The following is a 20,647-nucleotide window of genomic DNA, read 5'->3' as shown; positions in this document are numbered from 1 at the left end:
AACTCCTCTAAACAGATATATTCGAAGTTCAAGTCAATATTAAACTAAATTTTTTTCGCAGTAGATTACAAATATGAAATAAAACATAAGGTCCAAGTAATGTAATGTCGCCCACCGCCAAATACCCCCAAATGGGCATATTAGCCGACCATGGCTATATGCGACTCAAATGATAGGTATTAGGGAGTATATTACGAATATGACACGCTTTTCCTCTTAAAGATACGTCAAATCGGTTATTTGACCCATTATGACAATATGGGACACAAATAAGAGGTATTTGAGAGTAGAAAACGAATTTGATATCTCATTTTTGAGCCAAGAGGTTTGGGGTACGCCCTAAAGCACCCCTTAAACTGAAATTCATTTCCGTTTGGAATAAAGAACGAATTTGATATCCATTTTCAGCGTAAAGTGCCGGTGGCCGCCCCAGCCCCAAAACACCCTTCAAGCAGTTCATATTTACAGGCCATGGCAATATTGGGCACTTCCAAATCCATTTAATTTTATTAAAGGGATTTGTAAGTGCATCACGAATTTGATACCGATATTTGAGTCGAAATGTCTGAGTTGCCATCTCTCCCAAATTCTCACAATCATGCATGGCATTGTACCTCGCAAATGTCGCTAACATTAAGAGGGGATAAAAACCGCTTTGTTTGACGTTCTCGCCGCTGTCAATCCTTTTAATTACGAAAACATTACCTTAATAAATAAATAAATATTTGAGATTTAAATAAAATATTTAATCCTTTCCTATGTATTTCTTTATATGATGGGTAATTCCACTGCAATTACAACATTTAAGGTAATGTTTAACTTTGAATTCTTATATTTGATTTAGTATTTACCAAATGATTTTTCCATGATATTAGAAGTACTTTACCATATCTTGTTTAATACAATACTTAACATATGAAGTCGCAAGCCGAATTTGTAACATTTCTCTAAACCCCTATTTACCAAGAGCGTATTAATTAATTTATTGTGGAATGCCCTATATGATTTTACCGATAGCCATGTTCAATATAACTTCGATATTTCACTATAATTGGAAATTTATTTCCGCTTGTATAAGCCCCAAACCAACAATTACACATGTCATGGATATTTGTCACGAACTATTGACTGAATACCTCAAATGTATGTCAATTTACGTTAATCATTTATTTTTGATGGTGTTTGAGATTTCCTTCACGACTGTGGATCTGATAAACTGTCCATTCATACATCTGTATGTTTCTGTCTGTTTTTGTCTTCATGTGTGTGTGTATCTCTTATGAATTGTGAATTTAACATGAAATGCGCTGTTTTTATGTGTCAAATGTCAAAGTTTAGATAAATGCTAACATGACCTTTTCAGATATCTTGTCTGAGGTGTTTTTTTTTTTTTTTGTTTTGTTTAATACAAATGAGATTGTATTATTCTACTAAGTAAATTATTCGTGGAACATAGATAAATGTCATTGTAAATATGAAGAAAAATCAAAGGTCAATAGTCATCACAAAGACTATGTTAAGTAAAAACAATCTGACACATTGCAATGGCTTGTAGAATTCTAAGAAGTTTTAGAGTCGTGTCTATCCACCACATTGCCCAAAAATAACTTTTTATACCCACCATCATACACAAATAAGAATAATTTTGAAAAACAACAACTTTAGTCGAAAAAAGTACGACAAAATTTGTTAATTTTCCTGCAACAATTAAAAGTTTGTCATTCAAAGGCGTTTGTTTTGCAAGCCTACATCTAACAACAACAAAATTATTATTTATAAGCAAAACAAGGCCATTAAAAAACCATGGTTGGTTCAATTTTCTTTGTTCAGCTCACGCTCTCTACTATTACTATGAAACCTATTTTATTAATTTTGCCGCCGCGGAGATTTGAACTAATGATATCATGTTTGCTAATCTTGCAAGCATCCCCTAGCCCTACGATATAATTTTGTTGATGGCAAAGTAGCTCACTAAGCATTACTGCATAGGAATGAGCGTGTGAATAGACTCGAAAACGGCAAAACTATTTTTTTTTAAATTACACAAATTGTCTAGATTGATCTGGAAGGAATTATAGACTATGTAGTTTTTTGATATCGGAAGGGTGGCGGACCCTCCCCCTTACCCCAAAAGCACCGCCCAAAATTTAAAGTGGACCTATTGTAACAATATAATATTCAACTGAAAGTTATTCGAGAGTAGAGTACTAACCCGATATAAGAAATTGGGTCCAGATACCTAGGGGCCGCCCCGACCCCAAAACCCCCTCAAAAAGGCATATTTGACGATAATGACAACATCGAGGTGATGAAATGAAAGGTATTAGGGAGTATATTACGAATATGGTGTGGAAGGAGCAATAGGCTATAGAATTTATTTATATTGTGAGGAGGGCGAATCTTCCCCCTTCCCCAAAAGCACCACCTAAATATAAAAGTGGACCTATCGTCACAATATGGCAGCCAAATGAAAGGTATTCGAGAGTAGGGTACTAACTCGATATAAAAAAATTGGTCCAGGTACCTAGGGGGCTGCCCCGACCCCGAAACCCCCATAATTGGCATATTGGTCTATAGTGACAATATGGGACTAAAACGAAAGGCATTTGGATTACGAATATGGTTTGGAAGCAGCAATAAGTTATATAATTTGTTGATATCGCAAGGGGGGCGAAACTTCCCCTTACGCCAAAAGCACTACCCAAATATAAAAGTGGACCTATCGTCACAATATGGGAGCCAAATGAAAGGTATTCGAGAGTAGGGTACTAACTCGATATAAAAAATATGGTCCAGGTACCCAGGGGGTTGCCCCGACCCCGAAATCCCCTCAAATCGGCATATTGAACGATAATGACAATATGGGACTAAAATGAAAGGTTTTAGGAAGTAGTTTACGAATATGGTATGGAAGGAGTAATCGGTTATATAAATTGTTGATATCGGAAGGGGGGCGAACCTTCCCTCTTACCACAAAAATACTACTGAGAAATAAAAGATGACCCATGGGACAATATGGGACTCAAATGAAAAGAATCCAAGGGAAGAGTTCGACTTTTATATTAACAAGTAAAAGCGTGCTAAGTTTGGCCGGGCCGAATCTTGGGAACCCACCACCATGGATTCTGGTAAAATATGGGAACTACACCCGGTTAAAGACCGACTTGAACCGTACTTGGCACAGTTGTTGAGTGTCATAACAAAACACTATATGCAAAATTTCAGCCAAATCGGCTAAAAATGGCGACTTGTAAGGGCTCAAGATGTCAAATCGGGTGATCTGTTTATATGGGAGCTATATCAGGTTACAGACCGATTTAGACAGTATTTGGCACAGTTGTTGGAAGTCATAACAAAACACTACGTGCAAAATTTCGACCAAATCGGACAAAAATTTCGGCTTATAAGGACTGAAGAAGTTAAATTGGGAGAACGGTTTATATGGGAGCTATATTTGGTTATAGACCGATTCAGACCGGACTTGGTACAGTTTTTAAAAGTCATAAGAGAACATCGTAGGCAAAATTTCAGCCAAATCGGACAAAAATTGCGGCTTGTGAGGGTTCAAGAAATCAAATCGGAAGATCGGTTTATATGGGAGCTATATCTAAATCTGAATCGATATGGCCCATTTGCAATCCCCAATGATGTACATCAACAGTTAATATCTGCGCAAAATTTCAAGCGGCTAGCTTTGCGCGATCGACCGCCATCGTGATTTCGACAGACGGACGAACGGACGGACATGGCTAGTTCGAATCAGAATTTCGAGACGATCAAGAATATATATACTTTATAGGGTCCTAGATCAATATTTCGAGGTGTTACAAACGGAATGACTAGATTAGTACACCCCCATCCTATGGTAGTGGGTATAATAAAAGGTATTAGGAAGTGGATTGCGAATGTGGTCTGGAAGGAGCATAAGGATATTTAATTTGATGATATCGGAAGGGGGGCGAACCTTCCCCCTTACTTCAAAAACGCCACACAAAAAAAAAAGTGGAGCGATGGGACAATATGGCACTCAAATGAGTAGAATTCGAGAGTAGAGTATGAATTTGATATTAAAAATGGGAATTTTTGCCAAAAAAGGTGTATAGGATTTGGGAGTAGATAAACAAATTGTTAGGGAAAAAACATATGGTATTAAGTAAAAACCATATTTTCGAGTGGTGTTAATGAAGGCCCTGGCGAGCTATCAGGGTTCAGCTAGTCTTCTTCTTCTTATATATAAAAATCAATTTATGTTTGTTTGTGTGTTCCTTATAGACTCAAAAACGGCTGAACTGATTTTCTTGAAATTTTCACAGATGGTGCATAATAATCCAATGGTGAAAATAGGGTACTAAATTTTTTGACATCTGAAGGGGGGCGGACACTCCACCTTACCCTAATTTTCAAAACGCCAGATCGCGAAGGTGGGTGGTGCGATTTAAATGAAATTCTGTGTGCCGTCTTATAGTAAACCAAAAACAAAAATTTGGTATCTAAATTTTGGATGGGGTACCTAGATTAGAAACTTATCTGATACCCTAAAGTGGGATCAAGTGTTTGGGGGACCACCCAACCCCCAAAACACCCCTAAATCGGACATATTTATCGACCATAGCAATAAGGGACTCAAATGAAAGGTATTTGCGAGTAGAATACAAATGTGATATCCAAATGTGGGACCAAGTTATTTGGGGTCTACCCTTTCCCCAAACACCCCCACACAGGACTTATTTACTGACCATGGTAATATGGGGCTTAATTAAAAGGTACTTGCGGGTAGAATACAAATCTGATATCCAAATGTGGCACCAAGTGTTTTGGGGGGGCCACCCCTCCCCAAAAACATTCCTCGTAGAGAACAAATTTAAGGCCATAGCATAATGGGGCTCAAATGAAAGATATTTTGGAGTAAAGCACGAATCTGATATCAATACTCGGGAAAAAGTGTCTATGGGGCAACACCATCCCTAGAACACCACCCAAATAGGAAATATTTGCCGACCATTGCAATATAGGGCTCAAATGAGAGGTATTTTAGAGAAGAACACGAATCTGATATGTATTTTTAAGGCAAAGTCACTGAGTGGCCGCTCCATTCGCCAAACCGATCATGTTTGCCGACTATGGAAATATGGGACTCAAATGAAAGGTATTTGGGATTAGATCACGTATCTGGTATCAACACTCGGTACCAACTGTCTAGGGGACGTCCCACCACCATAACAAAAGAAGGCTCGGCGGAGCGGGACAGGTTCAGCTAGTCTTCTATAAAGCTTATACATTCTTTATCATCTAAGTCGATATAGCCATGTCCGTCCTTCCTAGAGTCGAAATCACTACAGCGGCCGAACGAACAAAGATATAAGCTGGAAACTTTGCACCGATACTTTTTATTGATCTCATATATACCGATCTTCCGACTTTAGGCACTAGACCCAAAAAAGACACATTTATTACTCGACCTCGCTGATATAGAATTGTGTTAGGCCCCTCGATATCTTACTATTGCCAATATCGAACTATATTTGCATATATTTGCTATCTGTGCCGATCTCCCGATTAAAGGGCTTGGGCCCATAAAAAAAGTATTTATTGCCCGATTTCACAGAAATTCGACACAGTGAGTTGTTTTAGGACCCTCGACATAGGGGACGAGTATGGTTCGGATCGGACTATATTTAATTATCAATATATCGATAAAAGGTATTCCACCAATAAATGACAAATTTATTACCCGATTTAGTGGAAATTTGAAAATAAAAAAACGATTGTGGCAAATTGCATTTTAAAATCAACAAATTTTCAACAAACAAATCGAAGCAAAAAAAGTTGGCTTTTAGATATGATCAGATCGAGAATCTAAACCGTAAGGAAGGGCAAAAGTCGGGTGGTGCAGCCTGTATAATACCCTACACCTACCATATAAGTACAATGTGGGAGCTATATCCAATTCTGAACCAATGTTGATGGACTTCGGCGGATGTTTTCGTTGTGCAAAAGACTGATCAAAAAATGCGCTTGCAGTGGCTCTTGGAGTGGAAATCGGGCGATATACATATATGACAGCTATATTTAAATCTGAGCCGATTTCTATGATGTCGACAGTGATAAGAAATTCCTTCCTGCTAAATTTCGAGAGAATCGGTTAATAAATGACCATTTTATTGCATTGAATTGCTGCAAATCGGACGAACATATATATGGGAGCTATATCCAAATCGGACCCAATTTTTCCGATTTCAATTGGCTTCGTCTCTAGGCCGAAAAACATGCTTGTAGCAAATTTTAAGACGATCGGATGAAAATTGCGACCTGTACTTTGTACACAAATTAACATGGAGAGAGGGACAGACAGACCGACATAGCTAAATCGAATCAGAAAATGATTCTGAGGCGATCGGCGTACTTATCAATGGGTCTATCTCTCATTCTTTTGGGTGTTGTCTTAAAAGTGAAATTGTTATTAAGAAGTGTGCTAAAATCTTTTTGTTTTTAATGGAAGTTAAATATAAAGATACTGTAATTGTTTTTGACCAATAAAAGTGGAATGATGTCAGTTTTGATTCTATTAAAGGGTGATTTTTTAGCTATTATCTTTTTGGCAACACTGGTTTAAACAGCTCACTCGCGTTTTGTTTAACTGTCAAATATCTTCAGTTTGGTCTATAATTTACCCATGAATCGTCTTACAATCGAACAATCCTAGAAAATTATTGAATTTTTTTATCAAAATGTATGCCCTTTTCAGAAGGTTCATCGCGCGCTTATTTCATTAAGCGACAAAGCTCATTTTTGGCTCAATGGGTACGCAAATAAGCAGAATTGTCGATTTTTTAGAGGAGATCAGCCAGAAGCAATGCAAGAGTTACCAATGCATCCAGAAAGTTTGGTCCAGTTACAGTTTGGTGCGGTTTATGGGCTGGTGTCATCATTGGACCGTACTTCTTCAAAGAAGATGCGAATGGTAACGTAACTGTGAATGGTGAGCATTACCGTAAGATGATATCCAACTTTTGTTGTCCAAAATGCAAGAGCTTAACTTGGCATCCTCAACGAAGAAGTATGTCCCAATGATGCCGCCGGCATGCAAACCGCGCCCAGTGTTGGTTCGTGAAGAACATGTGGATTTGCACTTTACCAATAATGCATATTTTACTTATTGATGAACCCATTAAGTCATCAATGAGCTTCATCAAAATTGAAGTAAAAACTTTAGTAAATTTTTATGATTTGCAGAGGCTGTAAGTTCGTGTACCATGGTGAAGATGTTAAGTTTACTGAATATATTTCCAGCGACAATTCGAAGATTAATGTAAAAGTGCGTTCACAGATTAAATTCAAAGTTGTCAAGTCCATATTGGAAAACCCTTTGGGTAGAAGTTGTGATAAAGCTTTCATATAAACCCATATCCTGATTTTATTTCTTGAAGGGCAGTAATGAAATCAGACCTGAAATCGAAAAGCAGTGCCCCTGGTAGGAATCGACCTACGATAGCCACATTCTGATTAAATAACTAAAGTTAAGTTGTAATTTGGCTTTAACATAACATTTACGGAAGATCCATTATATTAGATTAGGTTGAAAAGAGGGTGCGGATATTAATTCTCTCCATTCCACTTTGGACATACACGTTAACCAGCTAAGATTCATTATACGATACTGTGTATGAAAAAAAATATGATATTAATGATACTTTTAACAAGCTGTTCAACTCACTCTCTTGCTTACAACAACCATCTACGCGTTAATATTTTGTCATATATTCAAATACCATCAAGATAAAATTAATGCACATGCACGCCTCAATGTACACTGCTGCTATGTCTATCCTCTTCTTAGTCCTATAGTTGAAGGTCAAGGTGAACGAAGTGTCATCACATGTGCCTAATTAAAACATATTTTTGTTACAATATAGAAATTCGAAAGATCCAAACTTTATATAACCAACAGCATGGATGTACTCTGATGTTTAAATAACTGAGGACATTTATGAAGCCACAACAATAAAGCGTTAGTGTATGAAAGCCAGACTATATTGCAATGCATACAGACTACAGAGTAACGCGTTTCGACCCTGGGCTGAGATCTTCTTGGACAGATTATGGTGTGACGAGTTCAAGAGCCGAAGATTATTAGAGAGTAAATATTGTGGCTATAGCAAAAATCTATACTCGAAATGAATACAACACTAACCACATTCGACTCTTTGTCTCACTAGCGGTTGCTTTGCAATGCATATGTCCTGTTGTAGTGATGGATGTTTTTCCTTACATCTACAATTGCTTCCCGTGTATACACATGCCTCTGTGCTTCGTTTGGAAGTTGTGTCGATGGTTTTGAATGCTAAGACGACAACAACCGTTTCGTTGTTGCTCTGAAACTCATGGTTCAAATGACCATGATATAAAAATCGTGCCAGGAGAAAGAAAGCCACCGCGGCGCTGTGATCCAGCTATGACGCTAAACACCTGGGTTCGAATCCTGACGAAAACATCAGAAAGATGTTCAACTATGATTATTTCCTGCTGGCGACATTTTTGAGGAACTTTGCCATGCGTAGAAGCCATGAAAAAACTTCTTTCCATAGACGTGTCGCCCTGCGGCACACTATTTTGACTCGACTATAATAAAGAGGTCCCTTATCATTGTGCTTAAAACTATATTCGGACATTGATGTGTGATAAGTTTGTCCGCTGGCATGGTCGTGGGTAGGGATATTTATGTTCGGTTTAATGATCGCAACTCAACAAGGATACGACCCATCAAAAATTAACAGCAATATACTCCTCCACTACAAAAAAAAAAATTAGTTGACAGTATCAACATCGTGATATTCGTCAAACCACACGGATGTTGCCATAGAAACAGCAGGAAACTTGATTTAGCAAGTTGTTATATATGGAAGGCATATAGACCTACGATTGATATGAGGAGAGTCCATTAATTCGGATCATTACCTATTGCAGCAAAAGTACTACTTGAAAAAATGCTGTCTACTTCTTGAAAAAATGCCGCAAGATCTGTAATTATGTACCAGATGCCTTCTCCAAGAATCCAGAATAAGAAGATGCGTGCCAAAATTGTACTGAACTCAAGAATACATTCAGCAGAGTAACTCTACAGGCAGTAACAAATGCAAATTTGCCCATTAACATTCCATTTAGGAATAGGGAAAAAATTCTCACATATAAATGAGTACTACCCGATTCAAATTTTAAGCGCATTTTTTTAGCCGAGTCCGAAGGGCGTGGCGTCGTGCGACAACTATTTTTTATATGCCATAGTACCCCACAAATGCCGCCAGCATTAAGAGAGGAAAGGTTAGGTTAGGTTAGGTAAGAGTGGCAATCCTTTGCAGACTCACTTAGACAGTTTTAAGTCCATTGTGACACCACAGTAGCGACAGACCAAGGCTTCTGGCGGGAATCGAACCCACGACCCATGCACTGGTAATCCAAGCACGCTACCAAATCGACTACCGGGGCACCCAGAAGAGGGGATAATCACTGCTTGATAGTTAAAAATCGGCCTGATAGTTAAAGATCGGCAGTTTGAGAATGGGTAGTCATAGCTCTTTGAAATTTTAAATATTTAGAGTTGAGGTGTCAACGAGATGAGGCAGAAAATAATTATTTGCCAGGACTTTAAAATTGGTCACTGAACTTTTTGAAAATTGTTTGGCTTCATTTCTAGTCCGATTATTAAACTTCAATATAGCAGTGACTGATCCAAAGGAGTAACTCAGGTTTTAACATTTTCATACGTAAGTCTTACGCAGCACCAAATCGTTCAGAACGCTGGGCCCCACAGAAATCGTTATATTATGCTGAAGAAATTGAATGTAACGAGGTTCGACGACCTGACCAAGGCTTTGAATTTGTCTTTGGAAACTCTGATTTGTTCCCTATGTTTAAAAAATAAGCAGAGTGATCCCACACTTCTAAATCAGAAAAGAATTCGGGTAAGCGAGAACCGTTCTCTCTTCCAGGACCAGAAACAAAAACACTTCATGCACTATCTCTTCTACGACAACATGTAGGAAAACTTCCAACTTCTGAGCATCAGCATGAATTTTGCAAAGTGCATATGGATGTGCGGAATGATGATGGGACGCTTCGACCATCACCTTTTTTCAAAATAATGGGTGTCACGTATTGCAACCCTTACAAATCTTCGTACATGCTACAATTTGCGTCCAGAGTAAATAAAAACGTTTTCAGTGATAAACTATGCAGCACCAATTGGTAGACTTGAAGTGGAATAAAATCCGAAACTGCTGTACAGCGCACTGCAACATGTTGTCACCTAACTCTTGGTTATCAATCGGTGGTACTTAGAGCAGGAAAGAGTGAAGGTGGTTGCCTATGCTGATGACGCCGTCATTTTGGTTGGGGTAGTTTCCTCCCTGCCATCAAGGATATCCTTCAGAGCACACCTAGGAAGCTATCTGGATGGGTGAGAGACAATGGGTTTGGCATTAACCCCAGAAAGACAGAGCTGGAGTTGTTCACGAAAAGGAGGAGGTATGGCGTGTTCACTCCTTGATGGAGGGGAGCTGCCGATCTCTTTGATGGGCGAGAGCCAATGGGTTTGGGCGAGAGCCAATGTGTTTAGCGTTAAACCCAGAAAGACAGAGCTGGAGTTGTTTACGAAAAGGAGGAGGTATGGCGTGTTCACTCCTTGATGGAGGGGAGCTGCCGATCTCTTTGCTTTATTCTTGACCAGAAATTGAACTGGATTTGAAGGCATAGGGCAGGAATGGTTTACTGGATGTTCACTGCTGTGGTTCGGGCAATCCTCAAATATGCGTGCCTGGTGTAACACCGGGCCCTTAAGAAGGTTGGTCTACGTGGCACGATGAAGAGTATAGGATATTGCGGCTTTGCTGATACCAGGGAAGAGAAGGAGTGCTCCGAAAGCAGGGCTGAATGTAATACTTGATCTAATAACTTTGCAGTCGTAAGTGAAGCGCACGGCGTTAAGGACTACATCAGATTGTTCCAGTCGGGCACAAGGTGCTCTTTGGATTCCGGGCATACGTTTTTTCTGCGGACTACCGCTGGCGTGGGACGACTTTCTTCGGGGTGAATCTTTCTTCGATGACTATCTGGAGCGTATCTTTCCGGGGAGGGAGCTTTGGGCTGGGGGCACCGGCCCTTCTTGCTTCCTTCTGTTTATACGCAAGTGTTCAAACTTGGTGAGGGCAACGGGCCAGGGGTTTTTGTTGTATTCCTAGGAATAGGCGAGTCACATAGACTTCTGGATGGGTGCAGTGTTTATCAGGCTGAAGTTTTAATGATCCTCAGGGCCTTGGGTGACCCTGAGTCAGAAGTGGTGGCCCTCTCTGCCTGTTACAATTTGTGTGAACAGTCAGGCGGCGCACAGTGTTGCCAAACCGAAAAATCTTGAAACAAATTTGGAACTTTTGAACGGATGGAGACATGTGCACGAAACTTTATATAGTTAATTTTGGTGTTTTCTAATAAGTATTATGTAAGATTTGGGGACCCTAGAGGGTCCAGAGGCTGATTCATGAGGCTTGAAAGTTAGCCATCTAGAGTAAGTCAAATTTTGTATTGCTTGCCACATAGTCATTTATGGACCGATTGGCTTGATTCTTCTTTTAAAAGAAAGAGCTCGCAAAACTCTCGATGGTGAGCGAAATTTTTTTATTCTGAAGCGAATAACTTTTAATAGCAAGGAACAATTTGCACAATTTTTTTTTTAAATACTCGTAGAATTTTGTAATCTTTCTAGCTATGTCAAAAAATTTTCAATCGGTTAACAAACAGTCTCACAATTTCAGAAATACCGAAGATACCTTGACAAAAATTTTCAACAAAAAAATCGTTGTAAGTCCAATAACTTATAAACCGTAAGAAATATACTGGACGTTTCCGCATGTTTTTTGTAGAGTTTTACGCGCTCTATCTATCTCACCGATTGGTTTATAAATGACTGTATGGCAAGCAATACAAAATTTGACATACCCGAGGTGTGAACTTTCAAGTCCGATGGATCTGCCCCTGGACCCACTATGGTCCCCATGCATACTTATTGAAAAACACCTCAACATTGATTGTGCAAAGTTTCGCATACATATCTCTATCCGTTCAAAAATTCCACAATTATTTCCCAGGTTTTTCGATTTGGCAACACAGTGCTGCCACCGTAGGCCACCGTAGCGCAGAGGTCTCTCGAATCCTGGCGAGACCATCATATAATCTTTTCACCGGTGGTTTTCCCCTCCTAATGCTGGCGACATTTGTGAGGTACTATGCTATGTAAAACTTCTCAGCAAAGAGGTGTCGCACTGCGGCTCCCCGTTCGGACTCGGCTATAAAAAGGAGGCCCCTTATCATTGAGCTTAAACTTGAATCGGATTGCACTCATTGATATTTGAGAAGTTTGCCCCTGTTCCTTAGTGGAATATTCATGGGCAAAATTTGCATTTGCGACACAGAGCTGCGCTGAAAACCCTGGCTGCAGGTCATGTGAAGTCAAGGCTTGTCGTGAGATGCAAGGAGCATCCCAATGTTTGTTTGGGAGCTGCTGCCAGATTGTTCTGGGTTCCGGGCCATCAAGGGGAGGCAGGAAACGAAGCGGCAGACAAGCTGGCTAAGCCGATGGTAAGCTGTTTGGATAGTGGATGCCGACTACGGCGGAGACTTGCTAGCGCTGCAGGTTTGCTTAGACCCTCTGGCCGAGGTACTCTGAAGTGAGGACGTCGTTGGTGTTTGAGCTGGGGAGCGCGAATTTTCTTCAGTGGTGGGAGTCCTAACCGGCCATTGCGATAACAAGTTACTGACATCGCAATGGAGGTTTCCAAATGGTCTGTGTGGATGAGGAGAAATTGGAGACGGACGAGCATCTGCTGTGCCAATGCTCCGCGATGACAAAGAGGAGACTTAGGGTTGTGGCTGAACCATTTTTCTCTTCACTAAGCTCTCTACAGTCTTTCGAACCCCGAGACTTTCTAGACTTCTGTTAGTACCTGGGATGGCTGACGGGGCGGCAATGTAGTCGGCGAGACTTCTTTTGGGCTCTACGCCGGCTTTTCATTTATCTTTCTCTACCTGGTTTCTTTCTCTTCTTTCCTATTAAATTTTTTCTAGAATAGAACGACCACAATGGACCAGATGTCCTCGAGCTTAGGACCACTAGAAGTCCTCGAGCTTAGGACCACCAGAGGTCCTCGAGCTTAGGACCACCAGAGGTCCTCGAGCTTAGGACCACCAGAGGTCCTCGAGCTTAGGACCACCACTGAAAGACACGAACAATCAGATACTGAATGTTGATTACTACAACAATATAGTATATACTATAGTATATACTACCCTATAGGACATACTACTAAAATGGAGCAGAAGCATAGGTGCTTGCGAAAGTAGGTGAAAATAGTATTTGAGAGATCTTCGCAGTACATATAAATGGCTTCAACAAGATAAGCACTTACACCCCATGTACTAAGAAACTTAAAATAGGATCTTAAGTTGTAATTAATATTCAATTGTTGGTATCATTCTTTTAAAATATCGTAAGTCAATGGCACCTTTTTCCTTTCTTATCTAGAATAACAAAATTTAACCATAACAAGAGCACTCACCTGCAAATCTGGTGCTGATAATGGGCCAGGTTGTGCCAGATCACAAGCTGATATCCAAGGATTAAGGCGTGTCAACGGAAAATCAGTTTCCAAGATCGATTGATGTGCCCTGGCGCTATCGAGTTCCGTTGCCTTTGTTGTATCGAGGGGGATTATCTGTTCAACGTCTTCCGTGACCGATACAACTTTGTCGTTGTTATTGCCCACTAAGTGAGCATTGTAGACCGTGTCAATATTTACCGCGTCACTACTGTCAATTGATGCAGATTCTTCAAGTGGTCGTGGTCTTTGGACTTTGCGTTGTTCTTGAGTTTGCTCCGACACTGAAGCTGATTCTTGTTCTGGCTCCTGATCTTGAAATGGTTTTGTTGCTGTTGCTGTTGCTTTGGAGCTGCTATCATCTCCGTCGTCTTGGACCGGAGTTGGATCTTCATTTTGTTGCAGTCGCTCAAAATCCTCAATGACATTTTGTTGTTTGGTGTGTTGTTGTTGTTCTTGTTGTTGTATATCCGAGGCGCCACTACCACTACCACCAGTTGCTGATGATGATGACGATGGGGAAGATGGTATGGATGACGCCGCTGAGGAAGCGGCAGATGCAGATGTTGATGGGGACAACGAAGAAGAAGATGATGATGATGCTGATGCGGATGCCGATGATGAAGCTACAGTCTCCGTTCCACTGCTGTAATCGTCTTCGTTGGTATCACCAATTTTGTCGTTCGTTAATTGAATTAACCGATCAAAGGACTCTTCCGATAGAAGATCGTCCTCGGCTACTAAGGCAAATATATCGTCTTCGTCAAAGGACCTCGACGAATCGGCGGTTAGCGAGGGAAAGTGCACTGGTAGGCCAAGGGCCAAGGATTGGTCACCCGCTACTCTATCTCCTCTGTTGCGAGTTCGTAAGCGAGCGTTGCTGCTACTGCTGCCGCTGCTGCTGTCCACAGCGGTCGATTGAGAGGTGCTGTCGTCCAGCGATTCGTTAAGATTCTCTACCGTCTCTGAGCCACTCCCACCACCGCTCTTGTAATCGGCAACGTTGGCAGCACTGCGTGTTCTTCTCTTTCTTCTTCGCCGGCGTTTGGCGGACACTCGCGGTCGCGATTGTCTTACCGTTGACAAAACCCGATTCGAAACGGAACGTGTACGTGTGCGCGGATCGTCGTAATGGTGTGTCAAGTGCGTGGGCAGCGGAAACGTGTAGGCAAAGGTATTCGTAGCACTGTAGGCGGAGGGTGAAAAGACAGAGGACGCAGAGCGCTGTAGAAAACTGTTGCTATAAAATGTATTAAAAAAGTTGAATGGCGCCGTTTCCAGTGCCAGCTGGTGGTTGTGTTGGTGGAGATGATCCTTTGTTGTGGCCTCTTCGTGGAATGCAGTGTTGTGCTCATAAATACTGAACGATGATGCCGGTGAAGTAATGGCGTTGGCTGCTGCTTTTCTTGTTTGTTTTGTTGGCGGTGGTGCTGTTGCTGCGATAATGAATGAGGACGACGTAGACGGTGCTGCCGCTGATGTTGGTGGTAAAAGTGTGGTCGGTGATAGTGTTGGTGGTAATGTTTGTGTTCCTGTTGCCGTTGGTAGTGGTGGTGGTGGTGGTGGTGTTGTTGTTGTTGTTGTTGTTATTATTATTGGTGGTGGTAGTGACGACGTTGTTATTGTAGTCTTTGAACTGATGCTGCTGGTGCTGCCACGCCGAGCCCCCGAAATAAACGCAAGCGCCATCACGACCAGCCCGGGTCCTGGCCGCATATTGACCTCGGGTTCGGCGGTGCTAGCATGGTGCAGGCCCGCTTGAGACGCGCTTGCGACTCCAACTCAATGTCGGTAATGATGGGCTCATGGCCCCATCATCATTTTGTGTTGTTGTTAATTTTCCGAGCAATGGCACTTTAAAACGGCACCCACCACTACTACAACGAATACTTCTTTCCGAAATATTCGGATTACGTTTTGAGTTGTTGGCTTTGCGGGCGACAGTGTTATTAAGATATTGTAACATAAATATCGTTATCGATTTACATTTATCGTTCAAAAAATTCTTCTAGGTCGCTTTGTTCTTGCCACTGTAACCTTTTGTGGCAAACACATGCATTCTTCCACATAGAGTTTGTCTGGTGTGTGGAGAGTTGTGATCCTGAAATAAAAACAGGAGAAAAAATTTCGTTTAGGATAATTACATAGGTATGTGTCTTTGGAGGTTTTAACCTAAATAGATTGATTAAACAATGATGATCGTAATTAAGGAGCTTGAAACTCTAGGCGCTACCGTACACAAACTGAAGCGAAATTTATACTGACGCAGCGATATTTTGCTACTATTATGCTCATTAAACTCAGTACTAGGCCTTACAGCAGAAGATGTAGGATACCAACTGTGGCAGTTGTCTTCTTGATAGCAGAGAATGTATCATTGAATAAAGGCGCACACCATCAGTGTGCGCACAGGAAATCATTTTGAAAACAATGCCCGATATCCCAGATAGTGTCAATTGCACATTGTAAGAGACTTTAAGCCCGGTCGGCACGGGATAACGGTGAGCACCATATGGGCAGAAACTTTGATCTCCAACTTGTGTAGTGTTCACCGCTATCATGGGAAGCTTAGCTGAAAGCTACCTGGCACAACCACAGGTTGCGGATAGTGGAAAGCTTTGCCGTTATGCGGAGTAGCTGCAACTGCGGTCGCGAGCAGTCAGCGATTTCGAAAGGAGAGTCTCAGTGAGGAGTCAGATGGCACTGGCTCTTAATTAAATACTGAGTGCCAATGATACTCGAGATGATGAAGCGAGTTATTGGCGCCTCAAATAACCATGGCCAACATCAGCATCTGTTTCCAGGTTAGGGGCGACTGGAGGCGAGCGTCGGATCTTGGATCAAGCGGCTCGATACATAGAAGGATATACGTGCGATCCCACAAAACCCATGCGATTGGGGCGCTAGGCCTACTCCTCCCCCGAAAATTATAAAAATTACTTTGAGAAACAAAAGAATAGAAAGAACGGACACCCCTAACATTGACGTCCCACGCAAATGAAAAAAGGACTATGATTTGCGGATCTGTACCTGGAATGTCCGCACTCTTTATAGAGAATGTGCAGTATAAGCATTGGCGGATGTATTGGAGAAGTACAAGGCAGATATTACGACTTAAAGGAAGTGCAATAAACCGCGAATGACGTCACACCAACACCAATCGGACTATACTATAGCTGCCATGACACGAGGCATGAGTTTGGATTTGTGGTCACTCGGAGACTGAAAAACCATGTCTCCAGCTTAACTCCGGTGGATGAGAGGCTAGACACAATCCGCATAAAACCCAAATTCTTCAACATCAGCCTTAGTTGTGACCATGTCCTTAGGGAAGACAAGGACGAACGAACGATCATGGATGTGTTCTACGAGAGAATACGACCGCAGCCACGACCATGATATTCAAATTGATCTGGCAGATTTAAGGCGAAGATAGGGAAGGAAGACATCTTTGGTCCAACAGTCGCAAAGTTTAGATTCAACTAGGATAATGGGTTGAGGCTAACAGATTTCGCTGCGGCAAAAAACATGGTATTGGGTTGCCCAAAAAGTAATTGTCGGTAATATAGTAGTAATATAGTCGGCGTTGACAAATTTTTTCACAGCTTGTGACTCTGTAATTGCATTCTTTCTTCTGTCAGTTATCAGCTGTTACTTTTAGCTTGCTTTAGAAAAAAAGTGCGCGAAATGTTGTTTACATTTGTTTGTTTGGCGTCAATTTTAATATGGGTACCCCATGTATTGAAAGAAATTCATTTAACAAACCGAATCAACGCTTGTGATATGCACCTTAAACGCAATGAATTCGATCCGTTTTTAAAACGAATCATAACTGGAGATGAAAAATGGATTGTTTACAATAACGTTAGTCGAAAACGATCATGGTCCAAGCATGGTGAACCAGCTCAAACCACTTCAAAGGCTGATATCTACCAAAAGAAGGTTATGCTGTCTGTTTGGTGGGATTGGAAGGGTGTGGTATATTTTGAGCTGCTTCCAAGGAACCAAACGATTAATTAGGATTTTTACTGTCAACAATTGGACAAATTGAATACAGCCATCAAGGAGAAGCGACCAGAATTGGTCAATCGTAAAGGTGTCATTTTCCACCAGGACAACGCTAGACCGCACACATCTTTGGTCACTCGCCAAAAACTGAGTGAGCTTGGCTGGGAACTTTTGATGCATCCACCATATAGCCTTGACCTTGCACCATCAGACTACCATTTATTTCGATCTTTGCAGAACTCCTTAAATGGTAAAACTTTCGGCAATGATGAGGCTATAAAATCGCACTTGGTTCAGTTTTTTGCAGATAAAGGCCAGAAGTTCTATGAGCGTGGAATACTAAATTTGCCAGGAAGATGGCAAAAGGTTATCGAACAAAATGGCAATTATATATTTGATTAAAGTTCATTCTAAGTTTATTAAAAATGCATTTACTTTCTTTTAAAAAATCCGCAATTACTTTTTAGGCAACCCATATTATGCTCATTAAACTCAGTACTAGGTCTTACAGGAGAAGGTGTAAGGTATCAACTGAGTTAGCTATCTTCTTACCAGGGAACGCTCAATTTAATAAAGTCGCACAACATCAGTGTATATTCACTGGAAATAATTTTGAAAACAATGCCCGATAAACCAGATAATGTAAATTATACTTTGTAAGAGACGCTAAGTCATTAAAAGACATGCTAATCATACCTGATAGAGCTGAGAACTACAATATCCTTGGGAATGGTATGTAGGTTGGCAGAGAACAGGCTTGTTGAATGTTTACAACTACAGTCGAACTTCTCTATAACGAATTGTCCTCTATCACACAAACTATTCTCTCTATAGCGAAATTTTTGGCAAACTTTTTGCAACACATCGAAATATCCATTTCCGACTCTACAAAGTATTGGGTTGCACAAAAAGTAATTGCGGATTGACAAATTTTTTCACAGCTTGTGACTCTGTAATTGCATTCTTTCTTCTGTCAGTTATCAGCTGTTACTTTTAGCTTGCTTTAGAAAAAAAAGTGTAAAAAAAGTATATTTGATTAAAGTTCATTCTAATTTTTATTACAAATGCATTTATTTTCTTTTAAAAAATCCGCAATTACTTTTTGGGCAACCCAATATATATATTTCGAATCGTTATAAAATTCTAAGACGACTTAACGACGTATGTGTGTCTGTCCGTCCGTCTGTTGTTATTACTCTACAACCTTAAAAAATTGAGATATTGAGCTAAAATTTGGCACAAATACGATTTTTTGTTGTATGCAGGTCAAGTTCTTGAACGGGCCAAATCAGACCATATTTGGATATAACTGCCATATAGACCGATCTGCCGGTTAAGAGTCTGAATCCCATAAAAGCTTTATTTTTAATCCGATTTCGCTGAAATTTGAAACAGTGAGTAGTTTTAGGCCTCCCGACATCCGACCTAAATATGGTTTAGATCAGACTATATTTCTATATAGTTGTCATGAAGACCGATCTCCCGATAAAGGGTCTGAAGCCCAAAAAAATATTTACTTATAACCCGATTTCTCTTAAATTTGAATCAGTGAGTTGTTTTAAGCCTCCCGACATCCGACCTAAATATGAATCAGATCAGACAATAGACAGACAGCTGTCTATAGACTGATCTTTCAATTTAGGGTCTTTATACCATAAAAAGCCAAAACAAGGATTTAATGCCAGATTTCACTGAAACAGTTACTTGTATATGAGTTCTCGGGGCCTAAATAATATGATTCAGACCAGATTCTATTCAGATATAACGCCCACTAGGGCACTGCAGACTATTCTAGATATCCGACCCATTGACATACATATTAAGTGTGGGGCGCCACTGTGGCTATGTCACTTAAGGCGATGAGAGAATGGATTGAAGATGGGATCAGCTCATACCATCGCGGAAACCGATAGATAGGAAACTTGGAAGGAAGGGAAGAGGTTTCCGATCGGATACCTGAGATAAACCTTGAAGTTGAGTGCGAGGCACTGCCGCCAACGGCACAGTCTTCGATGGACGGAACCCTAGTATTGCCATCTGGTAGATCATGTTACACGGATAGATCAAAGCTAGAGGACAGAGTGGGCCAGGGGGTCTACATTGAGAACCCAGGGACTGAGATCCGTTTTAGACTGCCTGACCATAATACGGTCCTGCAGGCGGAGATCTGGGCGATCACGGAATGCGTGAAGTGGTGTGGTGCTAACGCGAGGACGTCGACTGTGAACATCTTTACCGACAGAAAAATTGCTATAAGGGCAATAACATCCAGGACGGTAAGATCATGAATAGTTTTGCAGTGTAAGATGGAGATTAACGCCTTCTCTGAGGATGGCACAATCCGCATCGTTTGGCTGCCTGGTAATAACGGAAATAAGGGGGAATTAAAGGGCAGACTATTTGGCGGTGGAGGCCAGAGGACTGCCGCCAATAAACTTGGTTAACCCGAAGCCGTTCGGGTCGACGAAGTCCGAGTTAAGGGAGTTGGTGACGAATGCGCATGCAATATTGTGGAACAGCGAAACGGTCGGTAGGACGGCGAAAATCCTACGGGGAGATCCAAATGGTGAAAAGATGAGGTTATTACTGAAAAGGAAGCAAGAAGGAGGTCAGTATAGCTTTTGGTATCATGACGTGACACATAGAACTACGAGCTCTCTTATGTAAAATCGGTGCGGCAAGTGATGGCATGTGTAGGGAGAAGATGATGAGACGTTGGAGCATTTCTTTTGTCATTGCCCGGCTTTCGCGTCCAACAGATACCGGCTCTGAGGTGGGGACACAATATCAGACATGAACCAACTAAGGAGAGTGGTATTGAAAAAATTAAGAATTTTGTAGCACGTAATTCCTAACTTAGAAATTTTCTTTTTAGAGGTTACTTTATTGTTTTTAGAGCGCACAACTTGCCGGTTACTGGCTTAGGTGTATGTCCATAGTGGCATGGGGCGGATTAATATCTGCATCCTTTTTCCAACCTAACCTAACCTCATCTA

The 20,647-nt window shown here is 41.0% G+C and overlaps 1 protein-coding gene across 3 annotated transcripts in view; it reads right to left on the bottom strand.

The window, feature by feature from the left end:
- LOC106085158 (uncharacterized) overlaps positions 1 to 20,647 on the bottom strand; it is a 332,772-nt gene that overhangs the window by 288,735 nt on the left and 23,390 nt on the right. For all 3 annotated transcript variants that reach the window (XM_059369039.1, XM_059369040.1, XM_059369038.1), the window contains exon 3: positions 13,605 to 15,744. In XM_059369039.1, coding sequence (XP_059225022.1) covers positions 13,605 to 15,359 — 1,755 coding nt within the window. In that variant the 5' untranslated portion in view covers positions 15,360 to 15,744. The remainder of the gene's footprint in view (positions 1 to 13,604; positions 15,745 to 20,647) is intronic.

The sequence above is a fragment of the Stomoxys calcitrans genome, chromosome 5 (genome assembly GCF_963082655.1).
Source record: "Stomoxys calcitrans chromosome 5, idStoCalc2.1, whole genome shotgun sequence".
NCBI lineage: Eukaryota > Metazoa > Arthropoda > Insecta > Diptera > Muscidae > Stomoxys > Stomoxys calcitrans.
This window is presented reverse-complemented; position numbering and strand designations above follow the sequence as displayed.